This window comes from Pyrgilauda ruficollis, unplaced genomic scaffold (assembly GCF_017590135.1).
Source record: "Pyrgilauda ruficollis isolate IOZ18807 unplaced genomic scaffold, ASM1759013v1 scaffold16, whole genome shotgun sequence".
NCBI lineage: Eukaryota > Metazoa > Chordata > Aves > Passeriformes > Passeridae > Pyrgilauda > Pyrgilauda ruficollis.
In genome coordinates this window covers 6,036,072-6,053,525 of record NW_024514764.1, presented here as the reverse complement: position 1 = coordinate 6,053,525, position 17,454 = coordinate 6,036,072, and the positions used below count along the sequence as shown (strand labels likewise).

The 17,454-nt window shown below is 40.7% G+C and overlaps 2 protein-coding genes across 3 annotated transcripts in view; one reads left to right on the top strand and one right to left on the bottom strand.

The window, feature by feature from the left end:
* The window catches only part of DNAH3 (dynein axonemal heavy chain 3), a 61,596-nt gene extending 50,322 nt beyond the window's left edge, over positions 1-11,274 (bottom strand). Inside the window, exons 1-11 of the mRNA XM_041462113.1 lie at positions 11,198-11,274; positions 8,358-8,466; positions 6,668-6,775; positions 5,739-5,941; positions 4,660-4,840; positions 3,972-4,161; positions 3,259-3,454; positions 2,231-2,356; positions 1,303-1,498; positions 601-780; positions 151-287 (exon numbers count right to left, since the gene is read on the bottom strand). Coding sequence (XP_041318047.1) covers positions 151-287; positions 601-780; positions 1,303-1,498; positions 2,231-2,356; positions 3,259-3,454; positions 3,972-4,161; positions 4,660-4,840; positions 5,739-5,941; positions 6,668-6,775; positions 8,358-8,466; positions 11,198-11,274 — 1,703 coding nt within the window. The remainder of the gene's footprint in view (positions 1-150; positions 288-600; positions 781-1,302; positions 1,499-2,230; positions 2,357-3,258; positions 3,455-3,971; positions 4,162-4,659; positions 4,841-5,738; positions 5,942-6,667; positions 6,776-8,357; positions 8,467-11,197) is intronic.
* On the top strand, positions 11,039-16,349 carry LDAF1 (lipid droplet assembly factor 1). 2 transcript variants are annotated; one of them, XM_041462766.1, is made up of 5 exons: positions 11,039-11,374; positions 12,640-12,774; positions 13,649-13,817; positions 14,216-14,354; positions 15,508-16,349. In XM_041462766.1, exons 2-5 carry the CDS (start codon positions 12,703-12,705, stop codon positions 15,596-15,598), a joined length of 471 nt encoding a protein of 156 aa, XP_041318700.1. In that variant the 5' UTR covers positions 11,039-11,374; positions 12,640-12,702; the 3' UTR covers positions 15,599-16,349. The 2 variants fall into 2 exon arrangements, with proteins under 2 accessions (XP_041318700.1, XP_041318699.1); XM_041462765.1 differs by lacking the exon at positions 11,039-11,374 and adding an exon at positions 11,521-11,644.
* The last annotated feature ends 1,105 nt before the right edge of the window (positions 16,350-17,454 follow it).

The following is a 17,454-nucleotide window of genomic DNA, read 5'->3' as shown; positions in this document are numbered from 1 at the left end:
AAAGAAGACCACAGAAAGAAACATAAGTTTCTGATGCAAAGTTTCTCTATAGAAAGAAACAAATACACTCAAACTGTCTATTTAGTCAAATGGACAGTGCTACGAAACTGAGGGTTTGGAAGGGCAATGGAGTTACCAGCCAAAACTTACTTCTTTGGACCAACTATGTTGCTTTCAAAGATCTTTTCAAGTTTGTTGATATACTCTAAAAACAATGACTCATGTGGTTTGACTGTATTAAGAGTGAGATCATGTCTTCGTAATTCCGGAAACAGAAGTTTCTCTACCTAAAGAAAATCATTACAAATACTGTAACAAGACATAGAATAGCAAAAAAATATATATTCTATTAACCATTCACCTACCACATTAAAAAATCATTATTTGGTAAAAACAGTGCACTGTGAAAACACTCTGATCCATAAATAACACTTTGTTACTCATATAGTTTGCTTGAGAAAATAATATGAAAATCAAAGCAGTGCCACAATTCTCATCTTTATCTTCTATATCAGTCCTCAGCCACATTCATAACTTCTTATATTATAGGTAGTTTTTATTAATATTGTGTTTTGTATGCAGCTACAACTTATCTAGCACCTTTGGGAGCTCCTCAGCACTCTGCAGGATCTTCTGGAAGCAATGACTGATTAAATCCCAACATTGTCCCAGAGGTGGCTCAAAGACTATATCAGGCTCTTGCACACGGAGTTTGACTATGAGTATCTGAGATAGGAAGAACTGCATCCCTTGATATGGTTCTTTAAAGTCATTTCCATCCTTAGGGAAAAGAAGGAAAAATATACAGAACAAGGAAGTGAGCTGTAGGAATATACTCCCCCAATATCCTTACTACACAACAACAATGGGACCATCTTCCCTGATATTTATACAAAACCTGAGGTTTCAAACAAGATCCTATGGTGCTGACTCCTAAATGAATCTATAAAAGCTAGAATTAAGAAACTGGATTTAAGCCTAATTGCCTTTTCTCTTAAGTAACAGAAGTTAAGTCCAAGAAAATTAAACTAAAAAAACCTAAACTGAACTAAAATAAACGCACTCACTCGAGACTGAGCTGAAATCTGCTACCAACTCTTACTTGTAACCCTAAACCTGCAAGTTCTTGACCCTGCAAAAAGTCCACTGAGTACACACAAGCCTTTGAAGGATACAGCCATTTTTTTATGGAGGCAACAGCCATTTGGGACATTTTAGCCCTCAAAGAGCACTAGATTTTATGGCTATATGAATTTTTTCCATATAAGACAGAAAACTATACATATACCTGACAGCACATACCTTGTGGATCATAAAAAATGCAAGAAGATCTTCTAAGGAGTTAATAACCATCTCACGCAATTGTAATGACATCAGAGCTGCCACAGAGCTAAAATAGCTTTCAACTTTCTCAGAGGAATCAGAGTCCCTTTCAGGAGCAAAATGACGCCACATATGTCTCTGATCAATAAAAACAGATGCACAGGTTGGTATCCACCTACAATGAAATAATACAGAGACAAAGTTTTTAAAGGCTTGTTAGTTTTATTTTGCTCCTTGCAACAAAATCTAAACTCAGAAATGACCCAAAGAATGAGTAAAATCCAAAGGGCTAGAAGAGAATTGATAATTAGATATCAAACAGAACTATACTTTCCAGGACTCAGAGGAAACCTGAGTTTTAAAGCTAAGGATGGTTGTTATAATGGACCATTATGATTAGTTTAAATTAACAGAAATAGACAAAACAATAGTTAATTGTATTGTTTTATTGATTGTGAAACAATATTCAATTATTAGCATTAAACGAGAAACAAGTTTGGAAGATATCTCAGGCAGCAGAATGCAAACACTTTCTGTCATATGTCTCAAATATTCTCTTTCTTAAATTCACTGATTTCTGTAATAAAAATTTTTAAAAAGATTTTCCATCACCATTTTTACAGATATAGACTCCATTCCTCTCACAGGTAGAAACCTTCTGAATTCCAGTTTCCATTTATTCATAGTTTATTACCATTTATTCTTGCACAAGCCCTCTTGCAGTTCCAAAGGCTGTGACAGTGTCCTGATGTTTATTCCTCTGAGGGCTATTCCCCCCTTTGTTTTGGCAGCCTTGTGCCTGGCACTGCTGTCATCTCAGTCTAAGATCTGTTTTAAAAACGGGCCTTGATGTAAGTCAGGCCCTGAGATATTCTATTTATCTACAGCTACCAGAGCTGGCACTGACTTGTGCTGAAGGATATCTCGAGCTTCCTCGCAGTGCCTTTGAACGATGTCCTTGAACTCCTCGGGCAGCAGCGGCAGGTGCCCACAGAGCACCTCTGCAGTGCGAACAAACCGGACGTGGCTGTACCTAGGGAAGGGGAACACAGAGGAGATCCTTAGAAAAAAAACATCCATGAAATATAGTCGGAAAGGCCTCAAGTGTATTGCAAACACTAAAAAATGTAATTTCATTTATAAATATCACTCCATCGCTAAGCTGTCCAACAAGTGCATTTCTGATTGGGTTTTTCTATCAATAAACATAAGGGATTTCACAAATTTTAGTTGTACTTGCTGTATTTAAAATGCTTCATTCTTTACTAAAATTGCCTTCTCCTTTTCCTAGATTCATTAGTGTATCCAGTCATTAAAGAACATAATGAAAGAAATGAAACCTATTGCTTCCACTCCATATTATTAAGTAGCTATCCTGACTACTTTATGGGGGAAAAAATGAAATTTCAGCAGCATGGCATATATCACAGTTCATAATATACAAACTTAAATTCCTGAAAATGTTTCTCAAATGCAAAAAAGCTCTCAGAATTACTAATTGCCATATTTAACTTCCTAAAATAACACATCTCAATTTTCAAATGTCCCCAGGGCAAATTTTACCTACAAACATTTGAAAGATATTCAGTTTTAAGAGTTAATTTTGTTCATAACAGCAACCAGGATAAGAATTCCAAATCACCATTTACTTGAGCACTGGATCTTAATTTAGGCATAGCACCTTTTTAACAAAGGAGATGATCTTTTCACATCATGTAACACATCTTCATTCAGCGATTGCAGGAAACAATCATTTTATGCTGAAATTTTTAGAGGCTCAAAAAAAATTATTTAGAAAACAGACATATTTTGCCACTTTCTATCTAGTAGCTCCCCCAGGATTCTCTGTAGAGAAGTCAGCAGATGCACTCTAATCAAATCATTAAATAAAAACATGCTACATTTCATTAAGGTCCTATGAACAAGCCATCTTACTGAGAAAGCCAGAGCTCTTGCAAAGTGGGCATCATTGCATTCACAATGAACAGATTGCTTTCATTCCAACTTTTCATTTCTTTGTAAGAGCTGTGCCATGGGACTGGTGCACAGACAACTCTCCTGGGAAAAGGGCGTGGAGTGCTTTGAATGGACAGTCTCTTCCTCTCAGCTGGATCCAACAAGACATAATCAACTAGAACAAATCATATATGTCATGGTTAGACTGCATATATAGCCAAAAAGCTACATTCAAACCCAATGTATCTTCATAGTTCAGGAAGAAGTAGAATTCTGCACATTGAAAACAAACATAGTCATATAGTTATTTGCATGTTTTTAGCATAATTTACAGCACAATAACCAAATTACAAATTTGACTCTAAAATTATTAAAGGGAAAAAAAAAAGAGAATTGGTCCTGATTCTAAAAATAGGAGACAGGAGAAACAATTTTTCATTCCATCTCTATACCTCTATACCTACCATCCCATATACTCTATATATGGGATGTAGGGTTTCATAAATAGATATTTGTTGAAATTGTTGAATGCTGTATAGCATGATCACAGGTTATTTTCTCTCAGAGATCTACTGTAGTTCTACTGACCCCAAAGGAATTCTCCACTGAATGCTACGAATAGAAGGAGATTTGCTGTCAAAGTGCAGTAAATGTTTACATAGCTGGAACTGCTCAGAGATTGTGAGTCTTACCAATGGCTTTCATGAGGCTGATACGATAGTCTTTCCTAATCTCTTCTTTTAAACGTGCCAGGGGTCTCTCCAGCTCTGGGCTAGGGAGAATGTGAGTTGGAATATGTTTTAAAATTTTATTCACCACTTCCTTATCCTGAGGTGCCAGCATGTCTTCTCGCACTCCATTATATATGTAGTGACAGTACCGCTAAAAAATGTTTAAAAGATTATGCTTATTGTATGAATTTTGTGACAGATAATTAATTACTACAAAGTATTTTTAGCTTTTCTATCACCTGAGCCTTTTCTGTAATTGAAAGGTGTTTGAATATAATGGATTTTGGGTATCTATCTATGTTCCTTTTAAAGCACTGACATCATGTGTTGATGCAAGCACATAGATCACTAGAACTCAGTTCAGCATATGAAATTACTGATCAAAATGTACTAGAGAACAACATGAGAGGTTAAGAATTTGGGAACATACTTAACTTGCAAACCCTTTACAACAAAAATCAGAGGAGCTACAAACAAATGAAAAAGGAGTTGACAATACTTAACAGGAGTTTGCTATGCTGAGTATTTACATTTCCTAATCCTCATGTACTGCCTGCTTTTCTCAGCTACCTTTTAGTAAACAGTTTCTAGATATCTTGCAGATGATTACTGCTGCTACTTTCACCTTAAAAAGAAATTATATAAATACCTCTAAATCATCACCTGAAGGTAGCTTTTCCCTCTTACTTATCTCCTTCTCATGTAAATCCATGAGAGCAAATTGTTCTTCTGGGGTCAGTGGCTGGTTGGTGGTATAATTTATGACATGCAGTTCTGGTGTATGAGCAGGTACACTCAGGGAAATGCGACTCACACTCTTTAACAAAGTACTTTGGAAAAAAGAACACAAGTTTAGTGAATAAAGAAGCAGTAATGTTTAAGGACAGATGACAAGGATTATATAAATCACTTGTGCTACACTGAGGACAAGTATGACCTATGGAAGTATTTCAATTATTCAATAAAAGCACTCTCATTAAAATTGCACAATACAATATACTACTTTAACATAAAGGATGCAAGCATGCAAACCTTACAACTGCCCAGTATCACTCAGATAGGCAGCATTTTATGAGCAGTTCTATCAGAGTCAAACCTACTAGGACAGCTATTTAGGTTGCCCAAGTTCTCCATGTATTTTCATGTGATTGTCTTACTAAAATCTTGTGACTCAAAAGCCAGTCTTGATGAGCATACATTTTTTGTATGGCCTTAACTTCTCATGCTTGGATGCTTAACACAGCATTCAGTAAAAAGAAATATTAAATCACAAATCAAACCAGATTTACTGTAATAATCTGCATCTTTATAACATTACAGTACATCACCTGTCAGAACTCCATCGCCTTTTCCTTGCAGCTTTAAATCTCAGTTAAGAAAAATCACATACAGACATCTTTTTCAAATAAGATATTTCAAACTGGTGAAAAACAGAGCTAAGATAATTAATCACATAATGAAATAAGAAAAAAATACAACATTACAGAAAAGCACTGCATGTGATTATTTGGAGGGATACACCTAACTAGTAAATGTGAAACATTTCTTGAAGTTATGGATGCATTAGCAAATTTGTCCATACTGACTCTGAGGTGATAAGCTTGTAAGTGTTCATTAGGGATAAGTGATGCTTTCCAGGGATGATGCTTTAGCAGATAAAGAATTACAGATAACAACGCATAGAACAAGCCAGCCTAAACTTATAAACACATTCAAATATGGATACACAGTGAAGGCTGTGATATCTCTATCATTGAAAAGGACTTCATTTTTTTAATATTTTTTAATTTTAAATCCCGTGCAGTAGGAGTGTAGTTATTAGCTATGGAGTCACTGGGGTTTCGGTAGTGATGCTGTTCTTTGAATGGAGCTGCCAAAGTCCATGATGACTCCTGCATCAAAGGAGGATAGCGGGCTTTCTGAAGGACAAGCTGAAATGGGAAAAGCAAAAGCAGAAGTTTTACAAAGCACAGTAATTTAAAAAGCCTTCTTAGGGTCAGAACAGGATTAAACATCAATTAGTATAAAAAGCAAATACACAGGTCAGACATGCATTTGACCACCGATCTATTTTTAGATCACTATGCTCTCCACATGAATAAGGATAATTTTACAGAACACTTCAGTTGTACTCAGACTTTTTTTTGCATAATCAAGGTATTAATTATAAATAAGAGATGACAGTTTATTATCTAGTTCTTTCTACTCCCCCAGATCTCTATCTTGCTTCTTTTCTTCTCCTTATATTTGCTTAGATTTAGAAAATTCCCATTCCTTAGGCCTTTGCTAACTACCCCTCTACTCTGAACACTCAGTCCTCGTAATAGTTGAAGAATAGTAAAAGTCAACAAATTCAGCTCTTGCCTTTCTTTCACATCACAGTAAGGATTTGTAATAGACTTCTTTTGTCTGTTCATTCCATCTTTTCTGAGGTGACTTATTGATGGACTTTTCATCAGTCCTGATGTCTGAACTTTACCAAGATAGCTCACAGGCACACGAGATGCATATCTCAAAATATACAGAAAAGACCTCCAAAGCCATCAAGTTCAACCTTTGACCCAGTACCACCTGCCCACTGAACCCCATTGCAAGGAATGGGAATTTGCCAGCACATGGAATGTGTGCACACCCTGTCAGCAGGGCAGAGCACTTACCTCATTCAAGTCTGAAGGTTCATCTGAGACAGAAGCAGCTGTGCGCAGGACTGGTAATTTCACTGACTGTTTTGGACGACTCATATTGCACATGGAATTGTTTTGTGACTAGAGAGAAATGAAAAGCAACTTCAAAGATATTTATTAAATACCATGTTTCAAAAAAGATTAATGAAGAAGGAACAGAGTCCTTCAGTTTTCATCAAAAATTACATATGGCAACATTTCAAATTTTAAGGAAACAGCCATTCTTTGTGTTGGGTTCCTCATCAAAACATGTTTTTTGAAATAATTTTATAAAACTTCTAAACACCAGTTCTTCTGGTGTTTAGAAGTTTTATAAATTTTATAAACTTCTAAACACTAAATGCCAGTTTAAAAAAAAAAATCTTATTTTTATATCCCTGAAAACTACTTAAAATTAGTTAAATACTTTAAATTATACTAAAAACTCCACATGGAGTTTGTAACAGTATAAACTCTGGACATTAGCATATTAAATCCTACCAGACTGCCAAATTGACAGTGAAACAGTCCAAGTTGTGTGAACTGTATTACTGGGGAGGGGAAAAAAACCCTCTAGATTTTTTTAATGTCTACAAGGAGCCAATTATAGAAGAAGCTATTACCAGGATGCTGCTGGAAGAACAAATTGCTCACAAGTACTCTGCAAAGTGTTGTACTACAAATGGCAGAATATCTGATATGTTTTAGGATTATGTTTCACCTCCTCAAGGTGACAACAGAGATGGCCTCCAGGATGCCACAAAAAGTGCTGTCAGGATATTTTCACAAAATTATTAGACCTCACAGTGTTTTAAGATGCTTTTGAATGGCAACCTTCCTTAGTAAAGGCCAAAGCCTCACCCATAGTCTGTTCTGAGTTTCCTAAATCAAACTTTTTTAGGAGACTCACAAGGAACAATTTCCTGAATACATAGTGACACTATAAGAAAAAGGAGGTGGAAGTGTGTTATATCTGAACACCAGTGAGTTAAATCACCATGGAAGAGGAGGAAGTTATTACCCAATACAATTATGTTTGAATAAGGTACCATCTTTTTTTTAACATAATTTTAACACACTTTCAGCACATGGTTATTGCTTTCTGATGTATCACTGAAAAACAAGGCTGCTGGAACCTAGTTTTCTAGCAGACAAAATTGTGCTCTCCTCAATATCAAAGTAGAGCCCATTTAGAAATAAAATTTGAGAAAGGACTGATTTGATTTACCTTCTTGGTATTCCTCAGCATGCCTGCACACACACAGAAATAAAGACATTATCACTGCCAGACATAACTCATTAAAGAGAGCATGAATTCCTTTTGATTAATGACTAAGGATTGGGCCTCAGGGTACTTTAAAAATGAATAAATTATACAGTTCATTAGGATATCCATTCATTCATCCTTAAAGGTCCAAGAGTCATTAAAAAAGCCATGGCTCATCCTAAAACAGCTCCTGACTTATATGACAACTAACCTTTCAAACACCTAATATTTGAACAAAGAAATCCTTAATAAAAAATTTGTTATAAAGGTTTAAGTCCAAAGAATATTTAACAAGAACATGTGTCTTTTAATAAGTGTTCTTCCAATACCAAACCACTAACCACCAGTAATGCCCAACTGTATCTGAAGTTTTGACAAAATTATTGATCTTTCACAGTCACTGCAGAAGGAACTTACCCTCAGGAGTCTTGGGCTCTGTGCTGGCTTTATTTTGCTTTGGCTTTCCCGTTTGCTTAGAATTTTTTTGTCCTCTCCCTCAGTGTGAACATCCTTGTTGCTACATGCACTGGAAAAGAATGAGAGACTCATTTCAGGTACTACACAAGGTGTCAATCAGCTTCTATCCCAGTTGCCAGGAAGAAGAAAAATCAACTCTCACATTCCTTGTTTACAACAATAAGCTCTCTCTTCCTCCAAACCTCCATGCTCTTTTTTCACCATTCCTCTCAAGCTCACTTTTCACTTTAATCTTTCTAACTCCCCGCAGATATCCTTCAAGCAAGACTTTCTTAAACCCTGCCTTTCCACTTTCTCCAACAACAGTTTCCTCCCTGCTGCCTGTTCTCTTCTAATATCCAGGGACCCTGGGCCCCCCAGCTGTGTTTTATAGCAGAACCACACGCTAATTGCCAAGAAAAATAAGCCCATGTCAAAAGGAATGGGAAAAGAGAAAGAGAGAGAGACACCCTGCCTACCTCACACATCTACAGGATGCACAGGTGAGCAGGGTAAGGGCAGGTACCACCTGCAGATGCCCTCATCACCAGTCCCTCTGCCTGTCACAGCTTGGTGAACTGCTCTGACACTCTGCCTTTCAGTGCTCAGCTTGGTTGCCTCAGTTACAGCATAGCTGGTGCTTGGAGACAGAATTCCCTCCTCCCCCAGCAGAGAGGAAACAGCCCCTTTCAGTGTTGTGCCAAGCTGTGGTCAGGGAGATTCAGTTGTGGAGCCAATGAAGAACTGTACAGGCCCATTTTACCTCTGAAAGTGATGAATAGATGTAGTCCTGAGATATTCTAACTTTTGCATGAAAGCATTGCACAGAGCTCCCAGAGCAGTAAAGGCTCTATAAACCCAAATTTTCTTAAGAAGAATTGGAAAAAAGATATTCAAGTGTCAAAATCTTGAATCCAAACACCTCTACCACTTTTCCACCATTCAGAATCAAACTCCCTGAGGATCTGAACACAGCAGGTGGGATAGTCTCAATCCCTCTAAGCCTGTATGTACTTGCCTCCCTCTCACAGTCATCACTACATCCCAAAAGAGTCTTCCATCACATTCTTCCACAAATGGGAATTGCAACCATCCAACATGAAATGTAGCATAGTCTCCTAATAGCTACCCTCAAGAGGGCCTTGTACATCCTTCTGCCAACACAAGAGTTCAATTTTAAACCTTTTCCCATCATCTTTGCCATTTTTCATCCAGTTTTCTGTGAGCTGTGAGAATGGCTGATATCCCTGAGTTAACAGCACAGTTTTCCTTATGTCTTGCCCTTATACCACCTACAAGTGGAACATTGTTGTTGGCCACTGTTCTTTAAACATGGGCCAGCAGCGCAGGGTACAAAATCAGCACTGCTGGTAATGGTAATTGCTTGGCTAATGTGTGCCGTAACTCTCCAAGTATTTCAGTGCTAGTTTGCTACATGAGTATTTTCCTGCTAATTGGAGCTGACACTGGCATGAAGACAAGCTCAATTAAGCAGCAGTTAAGAGTAACTACTTTTCCTCTGTGCACATCAACTCGGATGCTCATATATGCATGCCCTTCTAAGCTGAATAACTTATCTCTGCTGCTTGAAAAACATTAAAACCAGTTGTTTTGTATAGAGGAAGATTATATATGAATCTTTAGCAGAAGAGATAATTATGCATAGCAATAAAATAATTTACTAAGAAGTATGAGACTATCTTCAAAACTGCAGCTGCGGTATGCTCGAAAACAGCCAGAAATTTAAAATCTCCAGTATACTTTAAACTCAGGTCAGTTAAACTTCATAGTGCCATTATCACTGAGTTATGTCACACTGCAATTCTGCCAGCTAGTTTTCCCTATGTTCCTTTTTTTTAAAAGTATACAAACCAACAAATTTATTATTATATACTCTAGTGTACCAGGAATATCAATCCACTGTGCACTTTAATAATATGAGAGACGAACACATAAAGAATTCAAGGTACATACACTTGCCCTGCCCATCCTCTTCTTGCAGGTATCTTGTGCTAGGCTTTTAGACCCCACAGTCCACATGTGTTAGTATGCAAATCCTATTCCCTCTGTCTACACAAATCCTGGCATCTGCAGAGATCATTGAAAGCAGCACCTCAAAGACACAGAGCTCCAACAGTTTGGTAAGTCCAACCCCCATACTTCATAAAACCTCTTTTTGTATTAATTTCCAAATGAAACATGATACTTATTTTGTTGCCTTTAGAAAATAATCATGAAACGGTTAACATCCATTTTTGCAATACTCTCATAGGTGGCACCAATTAAATGATTAAAGCAGGCACGAGAAACATGAATATTTAAGTAATTTCTGATTGCAATTTACAGCATGGAAAAATCAGTGTAGCAGAAGCTGGGAGTTCACTGAAGCCTCAGGCTCGCCTGCTCACACCATGATGGCTCTGGAGAACAGCCCGGCCAAACCACCGTGCGACACACCTCACCGAGCATCGCTGCCGAGAGCAGTCCCAGCCAAACGCTGAGACGCTGTAGCCGCATTGCTTTCGCTGAAAACCCGCCTGAATTCGTAACGCAACTACTCCTCACATGGCACATCTCCCCGAACAGGTTTGCCACGTGGGCACCAAAACACCCGGAGGCAGCAGGACAAGGTGGGAACGTGTGGGAACGGCCCCCGGGACGGGGGAAGGTGGTGGTGGAGCCGGGTGAGGCGTTCCACAGCGGCTGTTCCAGCGCTCCTCACGGCGCCGCTGAACACTCCCAGCTCCCTGAGCTGCCCCCGCTCCTGCCAGCCTGGGGACGGCGGCATTACAGACACCCACGGAGCGACTGCTGCCACCGGGGCCGAGCGAGCCTCTGCACGCCTCCGCAGCGGCACGGAGACCGCAGATACCCTCATTTTCCGTCCTCCATTCCAAAAAGCTCCAGGCTGCACGTCCTAAAACAACACGATCCTCTAGGACGGACACTCATGAGGGTGCCCGGACTGAACGGCTGAGGTAGGGCCGGGGTGAAGGGCAGGACAGCAAGGGGGACGCGAAAGGACGCCCGAGGGGCATCAGCCACCGCCGCCAAGCACCAGCTGCCTTTGCAGCCCGGCCCGGGCTCTGCCCCCACGGCCGCGCTGCGCCGCCTCAGGCGGGCCCTGCCCGGCCCCCGCGGGGAGGAGACAGCGGCGGGCGGGCGGCGGCGCTCCCCCAGCCCGGCAGGCCCGGCAGCCGGGGGCGAGCAGCCGAGCGGGGCCGCGGCCCGGCGGGCGGCAGCCGCAGGTGAGGGGGACATTGCCGGGGCCGGCACCGCCCGCTCCGCCAGCCCGAGCTCCGGCACTGCCCGGCTCGGCGGGAGGGCCGCGGCCCGGCAGCGCCGCGGGAGCGCAGCCGTGTCCTCCCGTACCTCCGGGGGACACACGCCGGGGACCCGCTGTCCGCCCGGGGCGCTGGTCGCTGGTTCGTAGGGGTGGCTGCAGCGGTGATTGGGGGGTGATTGCTGTGCCCTGGCCGCGGTGCTCGGTGCACGGTGCAGGCCGCGGGCGGTGGCGGAGGTAACGCCCGGGCTCGGGCGCGCCCCGCGGGCAGCTCCTGCCCGGCGCTGCCGGCAGCCGGGGCTCACCGCTGTGTGTGACAGTGCCGAGCGCCCAGGAGGGCCCGCGTGTGTGCGGGGGCACGGCAGGGACACTGGCGCCCTGGCTGATCGGGATGGCAAACAGGAAAATGCATCCTCTAACCTGCCCCTTGTAAGGGTCCCCCTGCAACAACAGCTGGAAATTTTCAGGGAGATTACTGGGCTGAGGTTTCCCTGAAACTGCCACAATTCAATATGTTCAGAGCATCTGGAAGCATTTTGCCTTAATACACCAAGTTTTGAAGCTGTGTGGGGTATGCTGTCGATGCTGAGCACAAGGACACTCACAGAAATGAGTGTCATTACTGTGTTACTGGTTTCCAGAACCCATAGCAACAAATTGTCCATGCAGGTAGTTAGAAGTGATGTTTTACTGGTAAGTGAATACCCTGACAGGTAAGCATGGGGTTAATGTTATAAAGCAAGAAGGTAAGAGTCACCTGTATCTTGCTACTTGGCTTTGGGAGTTTCAGAAGAGCTTGCAGGGACAAGCCCTCTGCATTAGATGTGCTGTTGTAAAAGTGATGTTTTAGACTGTGTATCTCTTCAGCTGAAACCTGCATTCTCTCTTTATACAAAGGAAACATTTTGTTTTCAAAAAGCATCTGTATGAGCCCATAACTAATTGTACCTTAATTTTAAGGGAAATTGCATGGCAGAGTGAGAACTGGCTGTTCAGAAGAGGTCGTGGCTGAGGATTAATAACATGTCTAAAGAAATGCAGGAGCTACAGAAGCAATGGCACTCCGTGATGCAGACCATCCACAGCAACGCAAATGTGGGTCTGAATTGCAATTTTATATGTTTATAAAGCTATTTCTTTTTTAACTACCAGGATATCACACACTGATTTATTTAAATGCACTCCCTATTTTTTAAGTGAACACTGTAAGGCCTGTGGGAAGGCCTGTTCTCCCACACCTTCAGTCAAGAAGGAGGGAAGCCTGTTCTGTATTTTTGTGTTTTACTGGCATAACCCTTTGAGATAGTAGAGTGGCATTTTAGTGAAATGGTTGCACTGCTATAAAGAGAACTAAAACTACAATATGTGTTTCCTTAAGGGAAGGGAAAGTACTACAGTAAAATTCTAGTGTATAGCTATGACTCCTTCTGTAAAAAGATTTTTTTACCAGTAATATTGTTAAAACTTAACAGCTTTCTGATACAGACATGCCTGCACTGTACTTGGATTCAATAAATGAGCAGGTTGCAGATATTACTAAGCCATGGATAAAAGTTGAGCATTTTTAAATATTGCAGATTTTTAAAATTAACAAAGAGAGGTCTCTAGTTCAAAATAATGGTTGCCAAGACCTCAGTGAAAGCTACAGCTAGACTGATTTATTTACTTGTTTTCACATTGGTTGCTTTTTTGTGGGTTTGTTGCTTTTTGTAATTTGTGCAAGAATATAACTGGGAAATACAAGAAAAACTTGTCTGTTGTTGGTAGGATTATATTTGCCCTGAAGTTTTCTAAATTTGCAGCAAGGCCCCTTGCTTTTGAAACAAAGAGGCAAGAGGTGCTCCCTATTCTAGCTGCAGACTGACAAAAGATCTGTCCTACCCATGGTTCACTACAGTAGCAGTGATCTGTGAAAGGTATCTGTGACAAGAGATTTAAAAAGTCTAAAACATTTTTCTTTCATCTGCAGGTTGTTGCCTTTATGAATTCTCGTGTTGGCCAATATTTAGATGACCATCCTTTTGTTGCCTTATCACTCCTGATGTTTATTGCAGTGTCAGCTATTCCTGTTGGATTTTTCCTGGTTTTTGTTGTTACAACAGCTGTAATGGCCTGTATTGGTGTGATAGTCATGGAAGGTACTGTCTGCATGCATGGATGGATGTATTTACCTATTCCCTTTTAAGGCATGTTAGCTTTTTCCTTTTTAATTTTTCCTTCTGGAAGTCTGAGTCCTAGCAATTGAGGATTTCTGTGTGTAGGCCTCAGGTCTCAGCAGTAGTAAAACTCCTAATACAAGAATAGTAATCTAATTAAGTGTAGTGTATACAGGGGAAATCCTATTTTCCTTCCTAATCTCAGCTACCAGGATATGCCTAAACCAGTTATCTTGAGCATGCATAGCTTTTACAGAGGCTAGCCAGATGAGTGAGGAAGATGGTTTTCCCCAAATTGTTTGAAATTGCAGTTATGGTAGAAAGTCAACTCTTCTATTTGTACATGGACTTGTTTAAGTAACAGAGTGATGTTTTATTAGGTGTTGTCATAGCCATAGGGGGCATAGCCCTCCTGTGTGTGCTCTGTGGCCTGGGAGCCCTGTCCCTGGGAGTTTCTGGAGTGCTGAGTGTTTCTTACATTGCACTTTCAACTCTGGTCAACTACTGGTGTGCATCAAGGTGAGTATGGATGTCTTGATCCTTGGATTTCAAACTCTGCAACTCTGCTATTGCATTCATTGTCTCATGTTTTTCCTAGATGAGCCACTGTTGCTTAGTTTACCAATGTTTCTTGAATGCTGTGAATTTTGAGCTACCCTCATGGCCTAAAATGCAGCAGACAGCTGTCTGGTCATGGATAGGTATTCTAATGAGCAATAATTCATGCTCTTTTTCATTTTTGGGACAGAGGAAACACAAATGGTCTTTAAATGTGAATGTGCTAACACAACATGACACCAGGCAGTAAAATACATCTTTGTTTCACTCTAATATGTGGCTTTAAACATCATTAAAAGCTACTGCCAAGTTGAGTTTTATGTAGGAGAGGAACCTTTTGCAGTTTTTCCTGCAGGATGACCCAGCTATCTCTGCTTACCTGCATTTGTAGAGTAAGGGAACAAAATTCATTGTAGATTTGGGATAGGCAGAAGAGTACTTACAAAGGACAGCATGGTCAAAATAAAAATAACAGGTGTTGTAGGATACTGCACTGTGTAAGTTGCCAGTTGTGCCTGTCAGGACCTCGGGCTTGGAGGCCTGTTTCAGTCAGCATTGCCTCAGCCAGGCAGCTGAGAGCAGGAGGCAGCAGCAGGCGGTGCTGGAGTGCCACCTGCAGCCCCTCAAATACCTGCCAGGGAAAAGAACCTCAGTAATCACTGTGCCATAAGGAAGAGCAAGACAAATAATCACAGCTGCTCTCTTCTAGGCTTCCTCAGTTTGCTCCTTCAAGCACAGCTGTGTTTGCAGAGCTCTTGAGGACACACAAAGCTGCCTGAGATGGCAGCAGAGTGACAAAACCATGGTGCAAAGCCCAGTTTTAGGGCATGCTGCCACATCCACAACAATGCCCACCAGTTCCAGAAGACTTCTGTCTTCCATAGCATTTGCAAATGCTCAATCCTACCCAGCCCTGTTGAACTACAGCTTTGATGTTAAAACAGATATTACCATTTTTGTGTTCCTCTGTCTTTTGAGAGAAGCTTAGGTAGACCAGCAGCAGATATAAACCTGTCTGGGACAGCTCACATTGCTCAGCTTTTCTGAGCAAAAAGTTAAAAGATGACCTTAGGGAAGAACAGACAATAAAACCATTCTTCTCTCATGTACACAGGGGTCAGATGAGGAAGCAAGACATTAATGGAAGTTTACCACAGAAGCAGCCTGGCTTGGATCTTTCTGCCAATACTGGGAAGAGTGAATGAGTAGGTTTCTCCCCACTTCAGAGGCACTTAGCTGTACAATCCCAGCCTTTGCTATGTAATTGTTTACTCATTGAGCATTCAGTCATTGTGTACTCCTGGAAACTGAGAAAAATCAATATACATCTTACACTGGCACTGTAAAAGGGATCTTAAGAATAACCAAGAAGCAGCAGTGCAGTGGTAAGAGTATGTGCATGATGGAATGTGCCACAGAATTTGGTAAAGGGATGTAGTAATGGTACTGTTAAGTCAATGGCAACTAGGTGGACAGAAAGGGAAGGGAGATATTTGATTTCTGAGATACTGAAGTTCTGAATGTACTCTTTAGTACATAGCAGTGGTCATTTTGATACAGAAGTATCACAGTTCAGAACAGTAGAAACACATTTTGAATGTGGAAAAATACTTGTAAGCCTTAACAACCTTTGTTAAAATAGTGTGAGTACACCAGGCCAATGCTTTATGTTCATTATAAAGGGAAAACTGGGTTTGTCTTATGTCATAGTCTAAGCTTTTTTTCTCCCTTTAGATGTTGTGTTATTCCAAAGGGATATTTTACTTACTGTCATTGCCTCATCATATCAGGGGTATGCTTAGGTCTTGTTTAGGTATTTAAATTGCCTGGTTTGCTTCTGAGTTGTAACTTCATATATGTTATTTAAACTTTTTTCATTTTTGCAAATGTTATTTTATTTTTAAGCATAAAGTATCTAACTATTTTAGTTTAATAAAGTGCTGTTTGTTTAACCAGTTTGTCTTATTAGTCTGTTTTATTCTACAGTAAAAACAAGTTTGTCACATCTTATTTTAGGAAGGCTACATTTGGAGCTGAGATTTTCTCCTTGAATAAAGTATTTTATGTGGCCAACATTGCTGAACCACAAACTGCAGATTACTCCCCTTCTCATGTCTGTAAAGGAAATACAGATGTCTAAGGTCTAATTTAGTTCTATTTAGTTTTGCATGAACAAACCTGCTGCTTGACTAAAACATGGGCACAGAGCCTACCTGAGCTGTAATGTGCTTCACACAGTAGTGGTAGTAATAGTTTCAGCTCTTAGGCTAAGCTGGCCCCACACTTCAGCTGTAGAGTGAAATAATCCCCAGAAGATTTCCAGGAGCCCTTTCTTTTAATGGCACATTAATTCAGCAAACAGTACAAAGCCACAGAACCAGCCTGCCCTCAGGCAAGGCTGCCTGCAAGAGCTTTCCAGGAGGCACCTCCAAGACAGAGCAATAAAGCCCTTACACCTACCTGAAGTTACAGCACCCAAAATCTTTACAGCACAGCTCATACATGAAGACACAGCTGAATCCTTTCCCCTCCTTTTCCTTTATGCCCTCATCTTCTGAAGGGAAGAGGCATTACTTAAAACCAGCAGACACTAAAATAATCCAGTCCCACTCAGAGTCTGACCCAACATGAACCATTTTCCTCTGCATTTTAAATGTATTTTTCATTATATAAGCCAGTCATCAGCAACTTAGCAGGAACTAAAACTGTGAATTCTCAGTTACCTGCAGGTAAACTTGGAACAGTTCTGCTCCTGCTGCCCTGACCCTCTGCATGCTTCTCAGCCTGTCACTTCAAGGCTTCTCACTGTGTCCTTGCACCAAGAGCTGCTTTTTCTGCAGTGCCATCACCACAGTAAGGCTTTCAATTGAGAGATGCTGAAGAAAAAACTAGGTCAGCATTGAGTAGGTGTTTTACTGGAAACAGTAAGGCATCCCTTAAAAGGAGAGCAGAGGTTTCTTCTTTGAATTATTAAAGACTGCAGTAGAGATAAGAAGTCCTTAGCAAGACAGGCTGGGAAGATCCTACTAAGTCCCCTTTTTCTCAGTTGCTATTTCAGCTT

Bases quoted from the DNA above. Each gene is read 5' to 3' on its own strand.
- LDAF1 (XM_041462766.1), top strand. From the start codon at position 12,703: ATGTCTAAAGAAATGCAGGAGCTACAGAAGCAATGGCACTCCGTGATG. The intron at 13,818-14,215 runs GTACTGTCTGCA...ATGTTTTATTAG, and splicing joins TGGTGTGATAGTCATGGAAG to GTGTTGTCATAGCCATAGGG. The intron at 14,355-15,507 runs GTGAGTATGGAT...TCATGTACACAG, and splicing joins AACTACTGGTGTGCATCAAG to GGGTCAGATGAGGAAGCAAG.